This window comes from Notolabrus celidotus, chromosome 16 (assembly GCF_009762535.1).
Source record: "Notolabrus celidotus isolate fNotCel1 chromosome 16, fNotCel1.pri, whole genome shotgun sequence".
Taxonomy (NCBI): domain Eukaryota; kingdom Metazoa; phylum Chordata; class Actinopteri; order Labriformes; family Labridae; genus Notolabrus; species Notolabrus celidotus.
In genome coordinates this window covers 9,061,766-9,083,651 of record NC_048287.1, presented here as the reverse complement: position 1 = coordinate 9,083,651, position 21,886 = coordinate 9,061,766, and the positions used below count along the sequence as shown (strand labels likewise).

Genomic DNA, 21,886 nt, shown 5'->3' with positions numbered 1-21,886 from the left:
AGTATACAAAACCTTATGCTTATTGTATTTTTGAGAAAAAGTCTCTGAAAAACAAAGGATCCTTCTTTTCTTAACTTTCACACTTTTCCTAATTACATTTAATCTATCCCTATCATCAGTTCTATTCCGCCAATTCACCATTTATTTTGTGCGTTGAAAATGTATCTATTAATATCAACATGTTATCTCTGGGTATATTTCATTCTGAGTTACAGGTCTAGTTGAAGATTTCATTTCATTCATTTATACATTGTCAAGCCCTCATGAATGAAGTGTTTATGGAGATTTCAGTTTTGAAAACGTGAAAAAAAGAAAAGCAAAGGCGTTCTTCTGGAAAACTAAAAAGTTTTTATTCAGTTTGTTATTGCAGTGTGGAAACCTTAAAGCATTTTAATGATGAAGTTGCAAGTTTAGTAAAGGCTTTTCCCCCACATCTTTTTTTCTTTTTCTGAGTTTCTGTGTTCCCCACTGAAAAGGTTTAACACTTTAAATCCCAGGCACTCCAAATGCTTGTTTTTTGCTTTAGAAAGATTTGTGTATGTTTGTTATTTACAGGATGTACAGTACCTTACTCTTTTTACATATGTATGACTGAAATTATGTGTGCTGTAAATATATTGTCTAGCTTGAATTTCTTGGTTTATATTGAAACTACAGTCTTTAAACAGTTTGCATATGAAAATTGTTTGAAGTGAAGGTCATAAAAACAACCGGCACCATCAGCTCAGCCAATGAGCTGCTCTTACTTTCAATCTTTAATTTTATATATTCATTCAATCACTAACTTCTTTAACAGAAAGGGAAACATACTTGACAGATTTGAAATATTTCAGCACTTAAAATCAAAAAGGAAATAAGAGTGGATTCTTTGAGCAGATTACAACTCAAACGTCACCAATGTGTTATCTAATTCACTTTGATTCTAATGTTTTTATTTATCCTAGCCAGTTAAAACAAATGCTTGCATAAACAGTTGTACGGTGGCCCTGAGGTCAACTGCATAAACAGTATATGGCCTGTCAAAAATATTTTGGTAAACAATACAAAATTTTTATTAACAAAAATATATAGAAATATTTTAACGTTTTGTGTTTTTTTTTTTAATTGCAATGTTTTTATTTTTGTGTTTCATGAAGATTTTTTTGTTTATTGACATTTTTTTTGGCGTTCCCTGAAATGTTTTTCGGGTTCATGAAATCTTTGTGGAGTTGACCTTCAGGGGCGCCATACTCTCATAGTCATGTGGTTTTTAAATTACTAACATAGACTTTTACATATCATATTCTATAATATCATGTCATATATTGTTAGCTTATTTGAAAAATATATAAATACGGAAATATGGATCAAGCTCATATTTATGTAATTTAAAGAAATGGCCAATTCTCTTCATTTTCAAAGCTTTCTTCCTGCTGTGATGAATGAACTAGTAAGTATTTGGTTTTCTTTTTATATGACTAATTGCAGTCACGGATGTACATTTTTCCTTCTTGCCTTTTACTTAAAAAAACCCCACTAACAATAAAAAATAACACCTATTTTCTGGAATTAAATGTTGTTCCCACATATCATATCAAAGGCATGTTCAATGTCGATACAGAAAGATTAAAACTAACTGCATTCATAAAATAAATGAAGATTTTCCATGGTTCATATTTCAGCATTGACTGATCCACACGTACCACCCATCGTCACGCCTTTCAGGGTTGCCATGTTCTCTCTGGTTTGTCGGGATGACTGGATTGTAAAAACTCCGCCTTCTTTGCTTACTAGAACTGAAACCTGGCAACCAACCCTGAACTCACTCTCGCTGCTGCTGTCGTCACTGAGGTCAGGTAGACGGAGCGAAGATGGCGACCGCCTACGAGAGATACAATTTGTAAGTACAAATACTAAAGTGAATGGATTCTTAGGACTGTTCTCATGTTTTTAACATGTCAAAAGACGGAGGCACAGCTAGTGACGGACAGAGGTTTAAAGCGGGGCTGTACTCGAGGATGTACCGGCGCTGCTGGCTCGTGTTGTCGGATGACACAGCGGCTGAAGTTCGCTGACAGGCTGAGCTGGTGGAGCAGGAAGCGGCCAAGTTTGTCTGCACGCTCATTCATTATCTAACATACGTGCTGGCACATTCATATAGACCAGACAGATCTGTATGCGGCTGCATCTGAACGTTGTAAGGAGGAGGATTGTTGGGTTTGAAGGATGTAGAAAGTAGAGCTAACGTTAGCTAGAGGCAGCAGCAGCAGCAGCAGGTTATTTAGCGTCATGGGTTTGTTTCACATCAGGGCCGGAACCAGAGGGGGGTCAGGATGGCACGGCCCCGTGCCTTAGTATCTGACCGGCCACATCATCTGTCGCCCCAAACTTCGGAAGTATAATTGGCCGATTGCCTTGTCAGAGGCGGGACTTGTGATGAAATTACCTTAAGCACTCTCCTTCTTTGTATTCAAATGTTGCTCATGTTAGTTTGTTAGTACTTGAAATTGTGGATTAATACTCCTCTAACTCCTTAATGAATCAGTGATCCAGAAAAGTCTGGACCCACCCCTGTTTCATATCATCATTGTCAGCTTGAATTATAGATGAGTATGTGACAGCTAAATAAAGGAAGCTTTAGTGAGTTATTCATCAAACTTCTTCAGCTGTGAACTCTGACATGTGGTGGCGGTTACCCTTCGCCGTGTCTGTGTGTACCTTTTCCTTAAGTTGACAGATCTCTGTGTACTTTTACAGACACACCCTTTATAAAGGCAAGTCACCCACCCTGTCCTACCTGTCTGTCCTAACTGTCACATCCACTGTCTGTATTTCACAGTGGAGTCATCAGTTTATGCACCTTACACATCCAAGTAAAAGCTTTCCAACAGAAATGTGCAGATGGATAAAAGTCACAGATAAATATTTTAATCATGAATCAGTTTTAAAAAATGTGCACCGTAATACTTTTACAGCAATTTTGGCTTCACCTCTGCTAAAACTACCCTGACAAAACCTGCAGAAAACCTGTTAGGTTTATACAACTTCAGTTGCATAAAAGTGAAATGCTGTACACAATGTTGATAAAAACAGAGTTTGATGGTTTGTAAATAATGTAAAGTCTATATTAGATTGAAAACAGTGCTAAGACAACATATCACATGTTGAAACTGAAAAATGTTATTGTTTTCTGAAAAATATGCTCATTTTATCTTTGATGTCAGCAACATGTTTCAAACAGTTTGTACAGGGACGTGTTACAGCTGTGTGACATCACTCAACTTTTAACATGTGTGCGCACATCAAGAAATGAGCTATCCAGACTACGCTCGTTTTTTGTACCAGGCTTTATACATGTTTATTTCTGCTGTAAATATCGTCTCTTTTGAATTGGTGTGTATGTGGTTTCTCACCAGCCTCAAGCGGACACTAGATGAACTGCAGTTTTTAACACTCCCACATTGGCTTCAATTTTTGCGGCCGGAGGTTGCTGCTTGACTTTTAACAACAATCTGTAAACGTGTGTGAACCAGGAGACCAGTTTCTGGAGTTTAAAGTGAAATGTTGTCACATTCTTTCCTGATAGAGGATTTCAGCTGCTCAACAATTCAGGGTCCTCTTTTTCGTATTTTTCGTTTCATCATAATCTGAATGTTTTCAATGTGTGACAAGTCAGGACTACAATCAGGTTAGTTAAGCACCTGGACTCTTCTACTACAGAGCCACGCTGTTGTAACACATGCAGAATGTGGTTTGGCGTTATCTTCAAAAAGTCATTTTCTGGATGGCAGCATGTGTTGCCCCTAAACCTGTACAGTTCAGCATTAATGGAGCCTTCACAGATGTGTAAGCAACCCATGCCATGGACTCTTATGATCCCCATACCATCAGGGATGCTGCTTTGAACTGAGCGCCGATAACGTGCTTGGTGGTCCCTCTCCCCTTTAGAGCGGAGGATGCAGTGCCCCTGATTTCCAAAAGAATGTCACATTTTGATTCATCAGACCACAGGACAGTTTTCCACTTCCCCTCAGTCCATTTTCAACAAGCTCAGTCCAGAGAAGTCTCCGGTGTTTATAGATCCTGTTTATGGTTTCCTGTTTGCATGGTTCAGTTTTAACCTGCATTAGTGGATGCAGTGATGAACTGTGTTTGCAGACAATGGTTTTAGATGTGATTTTGTGCTCATGCAGTGATTTCCACTACAGAGTTATGTCACAGCGATGTCTCCAGATCCTCTGAATCTTTTAATGATATTATGTACTGTAGATGATGAAATCCACTCATTCTTTGTCATGTTACTCTGAGGAACATTATTCTCAAACTATTTGCTCATGCAGTCTCTCACAGAGTGGTGAACCTCTTCCCATCTTTCCTTCTGACAGACTCAGCATCTCTGGAGTGTCCTTTTTAGACCCAGTCATGTGACTAACCTGTTGATCATTAACCTCATTGGTTGATGTTCCTCTAGCTGTTTTTTAACCATTACAGAACTTTTTCACTGACATGTCGTCTCTGTCCCGACTGTTTGAAACGTGTTGCTAGCATCAAATTTAAAATGAGCATTTTATACTTCATAAAACAGGAACATCTTTTAGTTCCAACATCTGATTTGTTGCTTTTGCACTAATATCAGTCAAATATAGACTTTAAATGATTTACAAACCACCAACCATTCTGCTTGTATGAACATTTGATCCCACGTCCGGACTGTTAAGGCGTTGAGGCTGTATTAGATGGATTAAGCACAAAGTTGCTGTAGTCCTCCTGAGTTAGTGTTACTTATTGTCTCCTCTGTTATGAAACATATTGCTGGTATGGCTCAGGAATGTTTAGTGGCTCTGGATTAAAGCAGGAACAATGAAGTGTTTGTGTTTGTGTGTCTGCTTCGCCCTGCACTGCAGACGTCACTGCGGCTCGACACGAGGTCATGTTTTCATTTAAGCTAGCAGTGTTACTCAAGCAGCTGCTGCAGAAACCTCCTCGCCCGAGGTGAACTGTGATTTGATGATGGTGGGCTTAGTGTGTTATACAACTGTTCCCACAAAAGGAAATGGTGGTCCGCACAGGGAGGTCGGAGGTCACGACAAAGGTTTCACATCCAGAGACAGTAAATATAAATCGTGCTCTCCTTTTCTTTTTCTAACGGTTCTCCTCGACCTGGATGGGGCTGATTTTCCCTCCAGGTTACTTTCCTCTGTGAGAGTCCTTCAGAATTTCTTCTCCCTCTGAAAAAAAACCTCAGCTTCTCCTGCTGTTATCCCGGCTTTAACAGATGCTTCTGTGCTCAAATCAATCCAAATGATCCAAAACAACAGAGGAGGCCTGTTCCTTCCTTTTTTATTATTATTAGAAAGGCCAGACTTGAAAACAGAGCGCTGCCACAAGGACAGACATTTACATTTCTATGTCAGGACTGAAAAGTCTGATTCTATCTGTGTTCATTATGCTACTTTTTTGACTATAAAAAGAGGAAGAATGTTTTTTTTGACACTGTGAAGTCGGTGGCAGATATCTGCGTGCATGAGGCAGATTAAAAAAACAATGGCTGCAGGCACAGCAGTCAGCCTGGTTTGTTAGCACTTTTCTATATCTGTTCAACATCTTGCACTCTGCTCAAAACATCCACAGGCACCATCATCTTTTCTAAATGAAGACGTTTTTCCCATCTGAAATTACTGCAGATCAAATCTGAAACAGTGACCGGCTGGTGTTTAATATGAAATCTGTTAGAGCTGGGTGATATTGAAAATTATGTTATCATGATAAAATATTTAATATCAGTAGATATCGATAATTATCACGATAAATATCAAATCATTATTCCATTTAAATTTAAAGCAGATTTTTGGTCCTGAGTGAAAGTTGAAGACAGTTTGTTAGTTTGTATCTGGATTTAGTTTTCTGACAAGCTTCTTGAATCCATCAATTATGATAGTGTTAACAGGAAGCAGGTCTTTAATGTAAGACGAGATTTTTGTGAAGTTTCAGTTTGTAGATTCTTATTTTTCTCAGGTTGAGCTTATTTGCATTTTTTATTTAAATTTATAACAAAGATATCAAATTGTTTACTGTGTATCAGTTTATAGAGTATTGTTTAGAGTTGTGCACTCCCCTGTAAGGTTACTAAGGGTTACAGGCAGAGTGATGTTGTTTCCCACAGTGCAGTGAATGCATCACGGTCATACGGTTATCAGTTGTACTACGGTCACGGTGGACATTTAACGTGTTAGAAATGCACAGCAGAAGTTGTCTCTGTGTTCTTCCTTTACCCTCATCCTGAAAGTATATTTGATGAAGAGTAATAGGTTTAAAGTTAACACAGAGTCGACACAGTGTCAGACTAACGACTCTGCTTTGAGCTGCTAGGTTTTGAGTTTTCTTCAGTGTCGCTGTCGCTCGTTTCAGCTGTGTTTACATCTCGCTCCAAACGTCTTGAAGCCCCGCCTACCTCTCACCCTGCGACATGATTGGCTGTTCAATGCCGTCTTCTTTTTCTTCTGTCTAGCATTAGGTGACAATTAGCGTCTAAGGCACATTAGCGCCCCCTCCCTTTCCAGTGGGCAGGTGTAATTACAGGTTTAAATATTTCAAATTTACTCAAACATTTGTTATATATCTGTCGAGAAAAATTCCATCATGATAATTAATGTTATCGAATTATGCATTCACTGCACTACAAACTAAAACTTCAGAAAAATCTCATCCGACACAAAAGACCTGCTTTCTGTTAACACTATCAAAAATGATGGATTCAAGAAGCTTATCAGAAAACTAAATCCAGATACAAACAAACAAACTGTCTGGTTTCTTCAAAGTTTACTCAGGACCAAAAATCTGACTTTAAATTTAAATGGAATAATGATTTCATATGTATCGTTATAATGATGATAACATCTTTTTCAATACCCTACGGCTCTAATCGTTATCTGGGTGTCTTATGATCAGTCAATTATTGCAGAATCCTTGTAACGGGATATTATCGCTATTGTGGTCCATGTGTTGTATCGTATCATAACTTACCGTGAGCTGGCCTGTGATTTCCACCTCTATGAAGAAAGAACTGGCCGAAACATCTTTCATTCAGACTGAGGGGCAAAAGAAAACCTGTGTTTGGTAAAAAAAGTAAAATCTTTTAAGTTGCTGCTGTGAAAGCCGGCTTGTGTATATCATTTCACAGTAGTTAAATCTGTTAAAGTAACATGTTTGATCCTGAAGCTCTTTCCAGTTGCATTTGGACTGCGTTTTTTTCACAGAGGTAAATGAATGTTTCAGCCTTCTCTGGTCCTGACGGTCCTGATGTCAGAGGAAACCTTTAGATGATGGTTTTTCTGAGATGTTGTGATATCTGTAGATATTCTTAACTCCCTCTGTCCACCTGTTTCCTGTAGATCTGCACGCTCACTGAAACATGCAGGAGTAATGTTTGTCTCAGGAAATGATCGGGGAGAGTAGGAAATAAGGACAGAGCAACATTTATGAGACAAGTGAAAGCAGTCAAACGTGTTACTGTGAACTGAAGCAGTAGGAGAGATGGAAAGTTCCTCTCTTGCCACAGCTTGATGTGTGACACTGAACTTTTTAAAGCTTTGATTGAACCTATTTAACTTTCTCCTTCTCCTCCTGCAGGCACACGACCCCAGAGAAGTTCTTCATCGAGGCCTGTGATGACGGGGCTGATGCTGTGCTGGCCATCGACCGGGTCTCTAATGAGATGACCCTCACAGGTAGAGAGTTACACCTACAGTAAATCTATATATATATGTTCATGGACCGAGGACACAAGAACAGTTTTGATGCTACAAATGTAGCTTTATCACACGTCAGGAGTATCGTCTAACCTCTCCTTCCCAAAAGCACTTTTAAACGAAGACTGCAGCCTCTCATTGTACTCATTGATCTGTTTCTGTGCAGCACTAAACCACTGTTTGTAGTCCTCTAGTTATTTGTGCAAAAGGTGATCTTTAAGCAGATTGTCATTTTACTGATGATCTATAACTTGCAGGACGTTTTTAATCCAGACGAAATGGAAAGTTTGAACATTTCTCTGTCTGGTGTTCTCACAGGTAAAAAAGATGTTCCTCCATCTGCGGTCACCAGGCCGATATGTGGCATCATGGGAACTATCCGGATGGTAGCAGGTAGGTACCGCTGTAACACAGCATCATGTGTGACGTGTGTACGATCAGACGTCTGTGACTGATGACCTCATCCTCTCAGGTATGTACCTGATCGTCATCACCAGGAAGAGGAACGTGGGCAGCCTGCTGGGTCACGCTGTGTGGAAAGCTGTGGACTTTGATGTGATCTCGTACAAGAAGACGGTGCTGCACCTGTCAGAGATACAGGTGAGTGAGAGGTCGAGGAGTTGTGCCCCCAATATACAGAGGCTGTGTTTGTTATTAACTCTCTGCTCTGAGCTGCATGTTGTTCCCTCTCTATGTCTCTCTACAGCCTCCTCTTTTTTTTTTTAGGTACAAATATCATCAAATAGTCTTAAACCCCTAAAAAAGAGATCCAGTCAGTAAGCCTTACCACCACGTGAGTTGTCATTTTGCAGCTCATGCAATTTTAAGTAAACAAATGTAGTCGACCATGTCTTCAAGCTCCTTATCTCCAACCACACATTTAGCATAGAGCTGCAGAGTCTCAGGGCAGGGGGACTGGATTTTAGTCTCAGTGGTGTCCTGGTTTCTGTTACACAGAAAAACAGTGCATGAAGAGGGCAAATAACGGAAACACATCAGTTATGATAAAATCCTATCCTGTCTTCGGTTGTATGACAATGGTTTAGCTTTAATTGATCTCTATTCACAAAGGCCTGCATGCAAGTGCAGCTAACTATCCGCTCTAAGGTGTCGTCTCTCATCTCCAACTTCCTTTCTCTCCTCTCGAGTTGCATCCAAAATGTAACTAGCCGTAGAATCGACGCGGACCGCAAGCCCCGTGATTGGTCCACTCAGCGGCATTGTATTTCCAGCACTTACAGCACTTCCGGGATCCCAGCTCATCAGCCGTGTATTTCATCTCCTCCTCTCTACTCTTCCCTGTAATCGTGTCTGTATGATAAACAGTAACATGTATCAGCTGTAGATTAACATATCACACTCTGAAGCGCTGTGGACAAGTAAACAGAGATCGTAGCAGGGCCGGAAGCAGGCGAATGGCTATCAGAGAGACAACACTGCCCTTGAGCGTTTCGGCGGAGTACTGCTGCGCGTCATGGACACATCGATGCACAAGTATGTGGGGCTCATGTCCAAGTCAGCCCCTGCTGCGTAGGGGAGATGCAGAAGTATAAATCAGCCTTTAGCCTTCAGCCTCAGAGGATATGTCATAGACAGTCTAAACTGAGTCTGTGATTAAACTACAATAAAAGCATCACTTGCAAACTTTGTATTCAACCTTTCATCTAAAGTAAAAGTCAGCTGATAAATCCCAAGAGCATCTTTTTGTTATGGCACATAAAGCAGTGATCACTGTGCTGTTAGCCTTTTACTGCAACTCTGCAACAGCGCTTGGACATCAGGTTCTGATGCTACACACCGCCGCCTTCTTCCCCGCCATTCTGCCTCTGTTACCACGTCAGAGGGAGGATCAGAGGTGGAACAACTTTGCTCCACCGTTACACCTCTGTGCGTTAAGGGACGTAAATATCCCGGCTCGAAATGGCAGTGTGTAAGAGCCCTTTGTATCACCTGCCTGTAAGCACACATGCAAAACATCTTCTGTCATACACCCCTTGTATACCGCCAGTTCACAACAGAACCATCAAACCCTTGTTGCATCTCGCTGTCGGTGTTGCTGTCACAGAGGCGTGATGGTGGAATGAGGTTGTTCTGCAGCTGAGCTGCCATCAGAGGTAGAAACAGAGCTATGTGCACGAAACAGGGCTGTGTGTGAAGCTCCAAATGTTAGTTCACACCTGGTGCGTCTCGTGTAAATCCCACTGGAACACCGCCGTTACTCCGTTGTAGATTCAGTTATACAGAACAGGTGTAATGAGGGCGGGGCTTTGTTACAGTGCTGCAGCAGAGTCTCAGTGTATGTCGCCTTGATGCTCAAGGAAGATGTTTAGATTTTGTATATTCCCATTTTCAACAACACCTCATCCTTCTGTTGGTTAAAAGTCAACAACACACACACACCTGCAGTATCCAGCTCTATGTGTACATTGTGTTGTTGTAAACATGAATGTGTTTGTTGCTTGAGTTTGAGAGTTTTACCTCCGTAGCTGTATCAGGATGCCTGTTTATCTTCAGCCACCCAGTTAAGCAAACATTTGAAGACCATTAGAAATAGAGGATTTAAAGTCAGATACTATAACACACATATCCACGTGTAAAGTTTAAACATTTCTTTTCTCCAAATGATCTCTCCTCCTGTTGTATTTCTGCTCGTCAGTATCTGGTCTCTCTTCTTGGTCGGGTTCAGTGGTTTGTATCAGGCGTTGGCAGTCTGAGAGAGTCCTCATGTTTCAATCTGGATCACTCTGTAGGATCTGATGTCAGTGAAGCAGGAGGTGCATTATTCATCATCAGCTGCTGGATCTGATCCTGTTGCACTTATACTAAATGAAGCTTTAAATGATGAGGGTCAACCAGGGTCAAACACTGTCTACAGAGTAGAAAGAGCAAAACAAATACACAAAATGTATGAAGAGAACAGAAGAAAAGTCTATTCAAGTAAAGTCAGGAAAGTCTGTCTGATAGAAGTTTATTTTAAGAATAGACTTAAAATAGATTAGTGACCTCCTGAACCTCCGTAATGAGCAGATAATACATGATTTTCTTATAAAGACAAGTGAAGACCTGCCGGACTGAGAGCATAGTGTGAGTGAACAGTGAAAAGATGAGGCTCCACTCTGCGTGCCAACTGGCTTAGCATCCTGATCCTATTAGAAGCTCAGAGAGCACAACACACCAGTCTGTATGCAGTTTATATGACTGAATGAACAGGTGGGAGGGCTCTGATCTTCACCTACAGCATGTTAAACATCAACACTTTGTAACTGGGATCTAAACTGATGCTCAATGAACCTCGTGGTCACTCTGTCTGCACCTCTCAGGCTTTACTTTTTGTGCAGCAGCACGTGTGCAGCTTTCAGTGATGACGTTGTCAGATTTAACATCTACATTCTTATTTTTTAAAGAACAGCACCTTGATTTAAAGCTGAGCTAAAGACTCGTGTCCTGCTATGCCTTTGCTGTTTGCTCCGTCTTGAGGTTTAATTCACAAAGAATATCGCCCTCATGGTATTCAAGTGTAAACGCTTGTAAAGTTCGGCAGCAGCGTGCAGTTTGTTCTTGTTTTGTTTCTAATGTGGAGCGGTCAGCATCTCTTCCTTTTGAGCTGGATGTGGAGGGGACACTTAGCATTTTATTGAGGAGCCCATTCATGACAGCTGTGACACAGATTTCCCTGTTTATATCTAGCTTACCTCCTGAAGCGAGCTAGCAAAGAGCAGCCTGTCCAGATTAGGATGTGTGTAATGGCACATGAGCAGGGGTTGAGCCTCAGACAGCTCCAGACTGATTTAACTCCTGATTATAATGTCAAAGAAATATTTACAGACTTCATGTACAGGGACTTAATTAGTAGTTCATCCAGATGTTGAAATATCGTCAGGTCAATATTTAGTATGCTTTTACTGCTTTAGTATCTAGTTCAAATTTTAGTCACTTGTTTAATTACAGCATCTCAGTTTCTTTTACCGGTTCAATATTTTAGTGTTTCATTATCTTAGTAATTTATTTTATTTTGGTGAGCTTAATTTCTTGAGTTAAGTTTTAACATCTTATTTTACCTCCAGTTTTTCCTCATTAATGTATCATGACAGCGTTTACTCAGTTCGTTCCTCAACTTCTTTTTTATTTTTCATTTATTTATTATTATTATTATTATTATTATTATTATTATTATTATTATTATTATTATTATTATTATTATTATTATTTATTTATTTATTTAGCATATATTATGTTCGTTACCTTAGGATTGTGGGATGGGTTTGGGGTCGGGCTGGAGTTGGGGTTAGGATGGGAGGGTCTTTTTTAAAAAATTTTAATTTTTTAATTTATATATAATAAGCCAGGGGTTGGCCTCCTGAAATTCTCTCTCTCTAACATTTAGCATCCCTCCTCCAGAAACATGTGCTGTCAGCTTTTGATCAATAAGAAAACTAAAGAAGCACTCCAGCTGTGAGAGAGAGGGCGCTTTTCTCCCGACATTTACTCACAACCAACATTTACTTGGTCCTGACAGTTTTCCCTCTCTTTCCATTAGGGATGCTAAAAATGAATAGAGTATCATTAAGAACATGACACTGACACCTGACACCTTCATATGTTTATTTTTCTCAATAAGAACGAGTAGACAGAAAACTGGACACTGAGTCTGAAATATGTTTCTGTTCAGCTCTCTTCCACGTGTTGTAGACTGAGCCTTTACTTTATATGACTGTGTCCACAGAGATTATGAGCCTGCTCCGCACGTTTATATTCAGTGTTTAACATTTTGTATGCCTCATTATGATTTATAGCTGTTTAATACTGTCAGTTATATACATTGTGCCGCTTAGGAAAATATGATTTAGGGGAAATAAGTGCATTTGGCATTATTTTTGACATGGAAATCATCGATGTTTATGTTTAATGATTCAGAGATAATTCATCGTTAATATTTCCAAATATCGTTTACGAAGAATACTTAAAATGTACATCCCTACTCTCCATCATTATTATACCAGCATATGTTGCATCTGGATCCTTTAGGCCCTCATAAAGTCAGAGAACTGTCTAATGTCCATCTTTTTGGTTGGCATCCATAAATAATCTCAGTATTGAGTCATCAAAATTTCCTATGTTGTTATGATCAAGCAGCAACCTCCGGCTGCGAGAATTGAAGCACATGTGGATGTGTTAAAAACTGCAGTTTCTTGAATGAAGGTTTTATATGCGAGTCAGGATAGATGGTATCCGGTCAGTCTGCAGTTTCCACACAGTCAGCAAAGTGCAACGTCAAACTCAAAGTGTGTTTTGTTTCAGTCTCAGGAGAACAAGACTTTCCTGTCCATGATCAACAACGTGCTGACCACAGACGGATTCTACTTCTGCACCGACTTTGACCTCACACACACCCTGCAAAGACTCGCCAACACCAGCCCCGACTTCCAGGAGATGAGTCTGCTGGAGAGGGTGAGATAGTACACATTGTGTGCTTTAATTATTCAAGGTGGTGAGGCGCTCACACCACATCGGCCATGTGCTCTCTGGTTTGTCAAGTACACCTGGCTAAAAGTGGAACATCAGCCTTTCCAGTAGATCCCCCATTCATGACAAGCACAAACACAATACAAACATGTATAACTCTGAATATCATAATCAGCTCATTATAATGAACAGTAACAGAGATGATAAAAGTCACTGGAACAGATTGAACATGATTCAGGGTGATTTTCAAGGTTTAGCTCAGTTGGTGAAGCAGGCACTTAACGTACAGAGGCTACAGTCCTCCTCACGCTGGTCCTGATATGAATGGGTGATGTCATCCAACACTCTCTCTCCCTACCTTTCCTGTCTCTCTCAAGCTGTCCCATCAAATAGGGGCTTAAAGCACATAAATAAATAAATAAATGAATAAATAAATAAATAAATAAATAAATAAATAGATAGATAGATAGATAGATAGATAGATAGATAGATAGATAGATAGATAGATAGATAGATAGATAGATAGATAGATAGATAGATAGATAGATAGATAGATAAATGAATAAATACATTAATTAATAGATATATATATTAATTAATTAATAAATGAAGATTGTGTAGTAAAAATATTTGCACATGACAGTAAACATGGTTATCTAAATGTTAAGTGTTAATGTCACTCAGCCAGTCGTGTTTCTTTGTTTTTTTTTTCAGGCGGATCAGAGGTTTGTGTGGAACGGAAACCTCCTGAGAGAGCTAGCTGCACAACCTGAGGTAACACACACACACACACACACACACACACACACACACACACACACACACACACACACACACACACACACACACACACTCACACTCACATGCACTTTGACTGTTTACTTACAGCATATGTTTTTTTTATATTATTGAATCACTAATTTGTTTTGTCCCTGCAGCTCCATAGGTTTGCTCTCCCTGTGGTCCATGGCTGTATCCTTTTCACTGAACTTTAAGATTATGATTTCTCCTCCTAAGCTTGGCTTGGCACACTGGCATTGACACAGTGACACACACTTCATCACCAACAAGGAGCAGTGTATTAAGAGAATCGTGATAAATTACCTTGGGATGAATATTACATTACAATCAGATATACTTTTAGATGAATGTGCAACATTTACAAATGTAAAACCTCATCACTTCATCTCTTTGTGTTTACTCTGATCCAACAATCTGCATGTCATCCCTCACTCTCCTCTCTTCAGCCGTCCTGTCAGTAGAAGCATAAATAACCCAACACAATATGATATTAAAGAGCTTTCCTTGACCCAGTGTGCCCAGTCATCGTCATGAAGCCGTGTCGTATAAATGGAAAGATCTTCGAGTGGATCCTGATCTCCAGGAGAAGCTGCTTCAGGGCCGGAGTCAGATACTATGTCAGAGGTAAAAACCCACCGACACAGGTCTAGACTTTACTCTTTGATATGTTATTGACAGAGACCCAACAATAATCCACCAGGAGCAAGAAACGCTTCCTTCAACAGGTAGAACCTTCCTACAGAAACAGACTCAGTGATGAGCACACATGAGCCTGGATGGACTGTTTGTTTAACTTTATCTGTAACCCAGAGTTTAAAGAGCATTCATCAGAAGTGCTTCATACCAAAACATTGACTTTGATACCTGTAAGAGATCTTTTCCTGACTGAAGCCGTTCTGTTCTGCTGTCTGCACAGGAATCGACTCTGAAGGCCACGCTGCGAACTTTGTGGAGACGGAGCAGATCGTTTTGTACGAGGGAGCAAAGGCTTCATTTGTACAGGTAGAGTAAGAGAGATTGTTTGTACCTGGCTGATGTAACATCACTCTCTGCAGGTTTCAGTCTACAGATATCAGAAATGATTTGTTATATAAACTCTGTCTTTCTGTCTGCAGACACGAGGCTCAATGCCTTTCTACTGGAGTCAGAGACCCAACCTGAAATACAAACCTAAACCTATAATCAGCAAAACAACCAACCACGTAAGAGCAGACGTCAAACCCTCTCTGTGTGCTTTTAGAAACAGTCAAACTCTGACCCTAACCTCTGAATCTTTGCACAGATGGATGGTTTCCAGAGACATTTTGACTCTCAGCTGCTCATCTATGGAAAACAAACCATTCTGAACCTGGTGAGGACTCGTATTCAAGCTCTGTATAACGTGTGTTTTTTTATGTGTTTGAAACATATTTTTCATTTCTTTTGTCTGCAGGTGAACCAGAAAGGCTCGGAGAAACCTTTAGAAGAGGCCTTTGCTAAGATGGTGTCTGGGATGAACAATGGGATGCTGAAGTAAGTTTCCTCCATGCTCTCTGTAGCTGTTTGTTCACCAGCTAGAGAGTCCTCGAGAAAATTACCCGCAGTTTATATTACCTTCACTAAGACGTGTTCTTGTTCGTCCTCAGCTACATCGCCTTCGACTTCCACAAAGAGTGCAGTAAGATGAGATGGGACCGCCTGCAGATCTTAGTGGACACAGTGGCAGAGACACAGGATGAATACAGGTAACTTCACCTGTGGGATGATATCTGCCCTGCAGTACTGTGAAGGAGCTTACAGTGCACTCACACTTTCTAACCTTTGTAGTTACTTCATGGTAAACTCCGAAGAGAAGACGATGGCCCAACAGAGAGGTGTGTTTCGCAGTAACTGCATGGACTGTTTGGACCGGACCAATGTGATCCAGAGTCTGCTGGCCCGGCGCTCCCTGCAGTCCCAGCTCCAGGTGCGTCTCATTCCACAAAGTTCAGCAGTATGAGAGAAGCAAAGACGTCCCTCGAAAAGAGCCATGGGCTGTTTGCAGTATGCAGTATGCAGTATGCAGTATGCAGTATGCAGTATGCAGTATGCAGTGCGTAGTGCGTTCTAGATTTCTAGGTAGTACTGACAGCCAGCCACCGCAAAGCCAGTGGACCTGAAAACATAGAGACAGACATACTCTAACAATTAAAACAGAACAATCAAGTTTATATCTGTTTGTTTTATGTGTGTATTTCATTATTGCATTCACGTGAATACTATCAATGCTTCATTATTGTCATCGTCTCGTTCATGCTGATAAAGCTCAGTGAGATCATGAGTGTGTTTCCCACAGAGGATGGGCGTCCTGAACGTGGGTCAGAGAATTGAGGAGCAGGCCGAGTTCGAAAAGATCTACAAAAACGGTAAAAAACTCACATGCTCCTCGTTAGCTGTTAGCATGTACCTGTGTCATTAACAGATATTTAACCTGTGTTTGTGTGTGTGTGTCTGTGTGTGTGTGTGTGACCTCTAACAGCATGGGCTGACAATGCTAATGCATGCGCTGTGCAGTATGCAGGAACTGGAGCCCTGAAAACAGACTTCACCAGGTACAGTACCGTGACATCACACACACCTGTAGAGTGTCTCAGATGAGTCCTTTAATCCGAGCTTTTTTCTCCATCAGGACGGGGAAGAGGACCAGGCTGGGGCTGCTGATGGACGGCTGGAACTCCATGATCAGATACTACAAAAACAACTTCTCTGATGGATTCAGACAGGTACTGTCAGCGCCATGATGACATCAGAAATGATAACTCGATGTAGGACATGACAGCTTGTGAGCATTAGCATCAGAGTTTAATATCCTTGCATTCGCATCATTGAAAGCTGGGTGAGAGTTTAGTTTCCCCCACGTGGATGCCCCGCCCCCGACTATGATGCAACACCAACTGTAACTCTACCTGACTTCAGAGCTCTGCAGTCCATTGCACTAAAAACACAGAAAGGAAACATCACCTCAGATATCTGCAAATTTAATGAATACCACCACAGACTGATTTCAAACTGCAGCAGAGTATTTTAATGAGATTGAGGTCAACTTTTGTCCGAAGGACACCGTAACGTAAATACCCTTGGTGAGCCTGCCTGTAAAACGACTCCAATAAGAGGATGATGTGATTTTCAGAGTGTTGCTCATCAGTCCAGGTCTTAATGGTTTTTAATGATTCCAGGACTCCATCGACTTGTTTCTGGGAAACTTTGCTGTTGATGAGTCCGACGGCCCAACTCCTCTACGAGTGCAGAAGGACTGGAAGTTCCTGACGGTCAGTTTATCAGAGTTTTCTCTGTTAGCAGCAGCAGCAGCTTAAATGAGACCGTCTGTCTGATTATTTTTATCCTATTGTCTCTACAGCTGCCAATCGTCATGCTGGTGGCCTTTTCTATGTGCATCGTCTGTCTCCTGATGGCTGGTGAGTGCTCCTCAGTGTACAGCTCTTTATGTCTGCACATTCAAAGTAACTGGACATCCAAAGTTAGGATCAAACAGGTCCGAACTGTCTTACTTTCATTTTTCTCCTTTACTTCATCTTCACAGTTTTCTGAAAAGATCTGAATGTAGTTTTTAAACTGTCATTTTTATGCAGCGCAGAAAAACAGAAGCACTGCTGCAGAACAAAACCAGGATGTCTCCTCACTTTTTGGGGAAATTTACCAAAAAAACTGAGATTGTGTAAAAGAACTGGTCTCAGCCGTAATACTTTTATACGTTACGTTTATACTTCTGGGTCGATGCATGCCGCAGCATACGCAGTAGATCCATGTAGCCCATGTACGTTGTCTGATGTGCACGTCCTCAAAATGTAACCACACGTGCAAACAACGCAGTCTTCAAGCCCTGTGATTGGTTCCCTGGGTAGCATGGCTTGATGTGAGTCTCCATGGTTTCCTGTGCACAGACAAGCAGAGAACATAGCAGAACAAGAAACTGGTGATATGACAAGCATAGAAATCAGACTGCTTACTTGTGTTAAGCCAGAGTACTGCAGTGCGATGCGGACACTCAATCACACTTGTATGTAGGACACTGCAGCGTAGCTACGGCGTAGACTCAACACAGGTGTATATACCAGGCTTTAAGGCTGGTTTATACTTCTGCGTCGCCCCTACACAGCAGGGACTGACGCGGACGTGAGCACCACATACTTGTGTGTCGATGTGTCGGTGTCAAGCAGCAATACTCTGCTGGAACGCTTGAGGGCAGTGGGGCCCCCATGACATTCGGGTCGCCTGTTTCCGTACACGCTACAATCTCTGTTTACTTTTCCTCAGCGTCCTAATGAAAGATGTCTTATTCAGTGTTAGGTTATACTACAGGACACTCTGAGAAGGGTACAGTTATTTATACATTAGGTACATGTATTTGAATCTGTTTTAGATTAAAATAAGTCTCCAGGTGAATGTAAACAAAGCCGCCTCATCAAAGTCACTTCCTGCTCCAGGAAACTAAATGGTGACTGACTTTTTGTTTCAGGTGACACCTGGACGGAGGCTCTGGCGTACGTGATGTTCTGGGGAGCAGCGAGTGCTATTACTGGAACCATCATCCTGTTCAACGGGCAGGACTTTGTGGACGCCCCAAAACTGGTTCACAAGGAGAAGATAGACTGAGAGTGTGTGTGAGGATCACATACCTCTACATCATCAACTTCATCGTCGTCTTCTTCCTCAGATCTGGACTCTTTGGACTGATCTGCTGCCCTCCAGACTCTCATCCAGACTCTGTCATGTTCTGCAGGCTCTCCTGGTGTGCTGCACTCACATCATTAGTCCTACATTTCCCTCACACGGTCTCTGGGTTGCTTTGTTGGGGATCTTTGACGGCACTTTGTTTCACACTACTGCTCTTTTCTTGTTTGTTTACCATCATTAGTATTTTATATCTGTAAACGTGTCAGGAGAGGCTCTTTTCTATCATGCTCTATTACACATCTTTAGGTCCAAGGTCATCACACAGGTGGTCAGTCACTCTGGTTAATTAGACCAAGTTATTTAAAGATATTAATGTTAGTGTTCCAGAGTTACATGTACAATAGAAACCTACAGCAGAGTGAGAGAGACACACAAGCAAAGGTCTCACCCAACATAAAACTAAACATCTGCGTGGACAGAGAACGTCTGTGAAGGGTTTTTTAAAGCTGCATTAATTTTTATTTCATTTTGACCCAAACTTATCTCACACATTCTACATCAAAAGATATTCAACCAGGGGGATGAACTGAACCAATAAATGATGGTGTTTATTCTGCAGACTGATCTGGAGGGATGGATTTCTCTTCTCTTTTGATCTGAACAGACGGTCACTGCCGATTGGACTGTAAACAATACAGCGTGCTGAAAAGAACATTAGCTTAAATTGCTATCTGCTATCTGCTCATTGAAGCAGGCATGTCCAGAAAGTTTAGTCACTCCAGAGAGAATACTTCATCACCTGATGATGTCCGGTCGGTTAATAGATTCAACATCAAGCTGAACCCATAACTCCCAGCTGAGAGAAGTCCAATTCTTTTCAGAGGCAGTGATTAATTCATGTTGGTTCGTCTAAAAAAAAAAACTCCTCTCTAATCAGCGTCATTCTGTTCATTATTGATATGAAAATAGGGATTATACTGCAGCTTTAAAGATCCTTTAAAGAATTGTGTCCTAATGAAATGCATTTATTTACCACCTCAGTTAACCCCAAACAGTCCCACTGAAGACTGCACATTGAAACATACATGATGGATCTCTTTGCAGTATTTATGTACGTGTTGAGTTTTGAATGTAAAAGCCTTACAAATCTAAATATCTGGCTGATCTGTGTGTAGCTGGGGTGAAAACGTCTTCCTCTTTAGCTCTTTTAATTACAGTGTGTCTGATGATTTTGCACTTTGCATAACATGTGATCTGTTTATATCAGGTGTCTGTTGTGGCTTCTGTTTTCTCAGCTTGGTTCCAAATTGCAGCGACTCTCTGCATCTTTACTTTGTTCAGAAATCCAAAAAGATCTGCCGCTCTTCTGATCTGTGTTTTTGAAACAGTGGAGAAATACGTTTCCAGTTAAGAGCTCTGTATGCCTGATTCAGGGTAAGGAATTCACTTTCACTCACCTGTGGGGAGCTACTTTCATCAACACAGGCTGATGTATTTTTGTTAGTCACATATTCTTCAGTCTACATTTATTTTTTCCCTTGTGAGATCATTTCTAGCCTGAGATCACTGTCCTGTTTTTCAGCCTTTAAGCTATTTGAGTATAATTTTACCAACCCAGCTTCTAGGAAACAAAGCAGCTGTTTTAGAATCTCTGAACCAAGTGCAGATGTATGCAGTTGCTCTGATGTTTGGAACGAGGCTTATTTATTATTTTCTAGAATAAGACTTTAACGGTGTTGACCTAAAATGTCTAAGTGTGGTTTGAAAGCTGCTCTGTGTCTAAACAGCTAAAAGCCTCTGTTGGATAACTTAACTATCACGTGTTGTGGTTTTTAATCAAGTAAACAGACACTCTGTTATTGACGTCCTTTAAGTGTAGGTTTAATTTCTATCATCTGAACATTTTTGAAATAAAGAGACGTCCCAGTTTGGAACTGAAACAGTTAAAATACTCACACATAATGTTTCTGTTGCTGCCATCGTCTGTTGTCTTCATCGTGTTTGTTGTTCAGTTTCTTGTAAAACCCGGTCTCAATGTTTCAGAAGCACATCAAAAACAATGTGTTTTACAGTTTCTAGAGAACAATAGATATGTTTGTCGTTTTCAACTCAAACTGATATTTTATATTCATTTCTCTTTTCTTTTTTTCTTTTAATTTTTTTTTTTACAGTGGTTAAACTTGGATCTCAGACCTAAAGACTAAGTGAAAAGTACATGGCTCCAAATCTTAAACTCTGTATCTTTTATTTTCTGGGATTAAAACACAAACAGAAATCTGTAATCTATGCGCTGGTTGTGGGAAAATAAATCTCATATCTTAAAATTTACCAGCATCCTAACGTTGACCTGTTTTGTTTGTTTGTTTTCACAGCTCTGCTCTCTTCTCTGCCTTTGTTTTCTTTGAACTAGAACAACTGAATTTATTCGACAGACATTATATGCGAACAAGATAACGAAAGCAAGATGATCATTTTTTTCAGCAAAGTAACAGAAGAAAAAAATATCCCTCTAGCAACATGAAAACTTGTGAAACAAGATTACCAGAGTAAGATGAAAAATGTAAGAACAGGGTTACTAAAGCAAAACGTTAATTTGTTTGAGGAATAATGAGGTGAAAATGTTTTCAAAAGAGCTCAATAAACACGTACTGTGTAGCAAGATAAAAAAACAATAATGTGGACAAGATATCTAGAGCAAGATGTTATTTTCAAACATGATAACGCAAGAAGAATTTTCTATTTTGAGACATGGAATCTTGTGCAAACAAGATTCCCAAAGCAAGATGACAAGAATGAAGAACAAGATAACAAAATAGAAATGTTAATTTGTATTCAAGATAACAAGTGCATGATCATTTTTAAACAGGACTAAAGCAACACAAATTGTTGAACATAATTTAAAAAACAATTAACTGGATTACTAGCAGGGTGGGTTATTATTTTAACTAGATGTTAACCTGTGAAAAAATATCACGTTAGCTACACGAATGCTTATACAATCAAGTTTACTAGAGCAAGATAAACAAAGCAACATTTTTAATTTGTTCACATGATAATTAATACGCTGATTGATCACTTTGAAAAAGGAACCAAAGCAACACAAATTGTTGAACAAGATTTTTAAAAAAGCGTGTTAACAACGTAACTAGAAGAAGTCATTTTTTTTTCAACAAGATGTTGACCTTTGAAGCAAACTCACTGAAGCAGAATGGAAAACCTTTTCAGACTAGATCACAAGGGCA

General features: G+C 40.2%; 1 protein-coding gene across 1 annotated transcript; it reads left to right on the top strand.

Moving 5' to 3' along the window:
- The first annotated feature begins 1,771 nt into the window (after positions 1–1,771).
- sacm1la (SAC1 like phosphatidylinositide phosphatase a) lies at positions 1,772–20,972 on the top strand. Its single transcript, XM_034704811.1, has 20 exons — positions 1,772–1,879; positions 7,609–7,706; positions 8,046–8,120; positions 8,200–8,327; positions 13,026–13,175; positions 13,905–13,964; positions 14,129–14,162; positions 14,514–14,615; positions 14,908–14,993; positions 15,107–15,193; positions 15,274–15,342; positions 15,424–15,503; positions 15,617–15,715; positions 15,798–15,936; positions 16,306–16,375; positions 16,489–16,561; positions 16,639–16,732; positions 17,186–17,278; positions 17,368–17,425; positions 18,487–20,972. Exons 1-20 carry the CDS (start codon positions 1,851–1,853, stop codon positions 18,621–18,623), a joined length of 1,761 nt encoding a protein of 586 aa, XP_034560702.1. The 5' UTR covers positions 1,772–1,850; the 3' UTR covers positions 18,624–20,972.
- Positions 20,973–21,886: the final 914 nt, after the last annotated feature.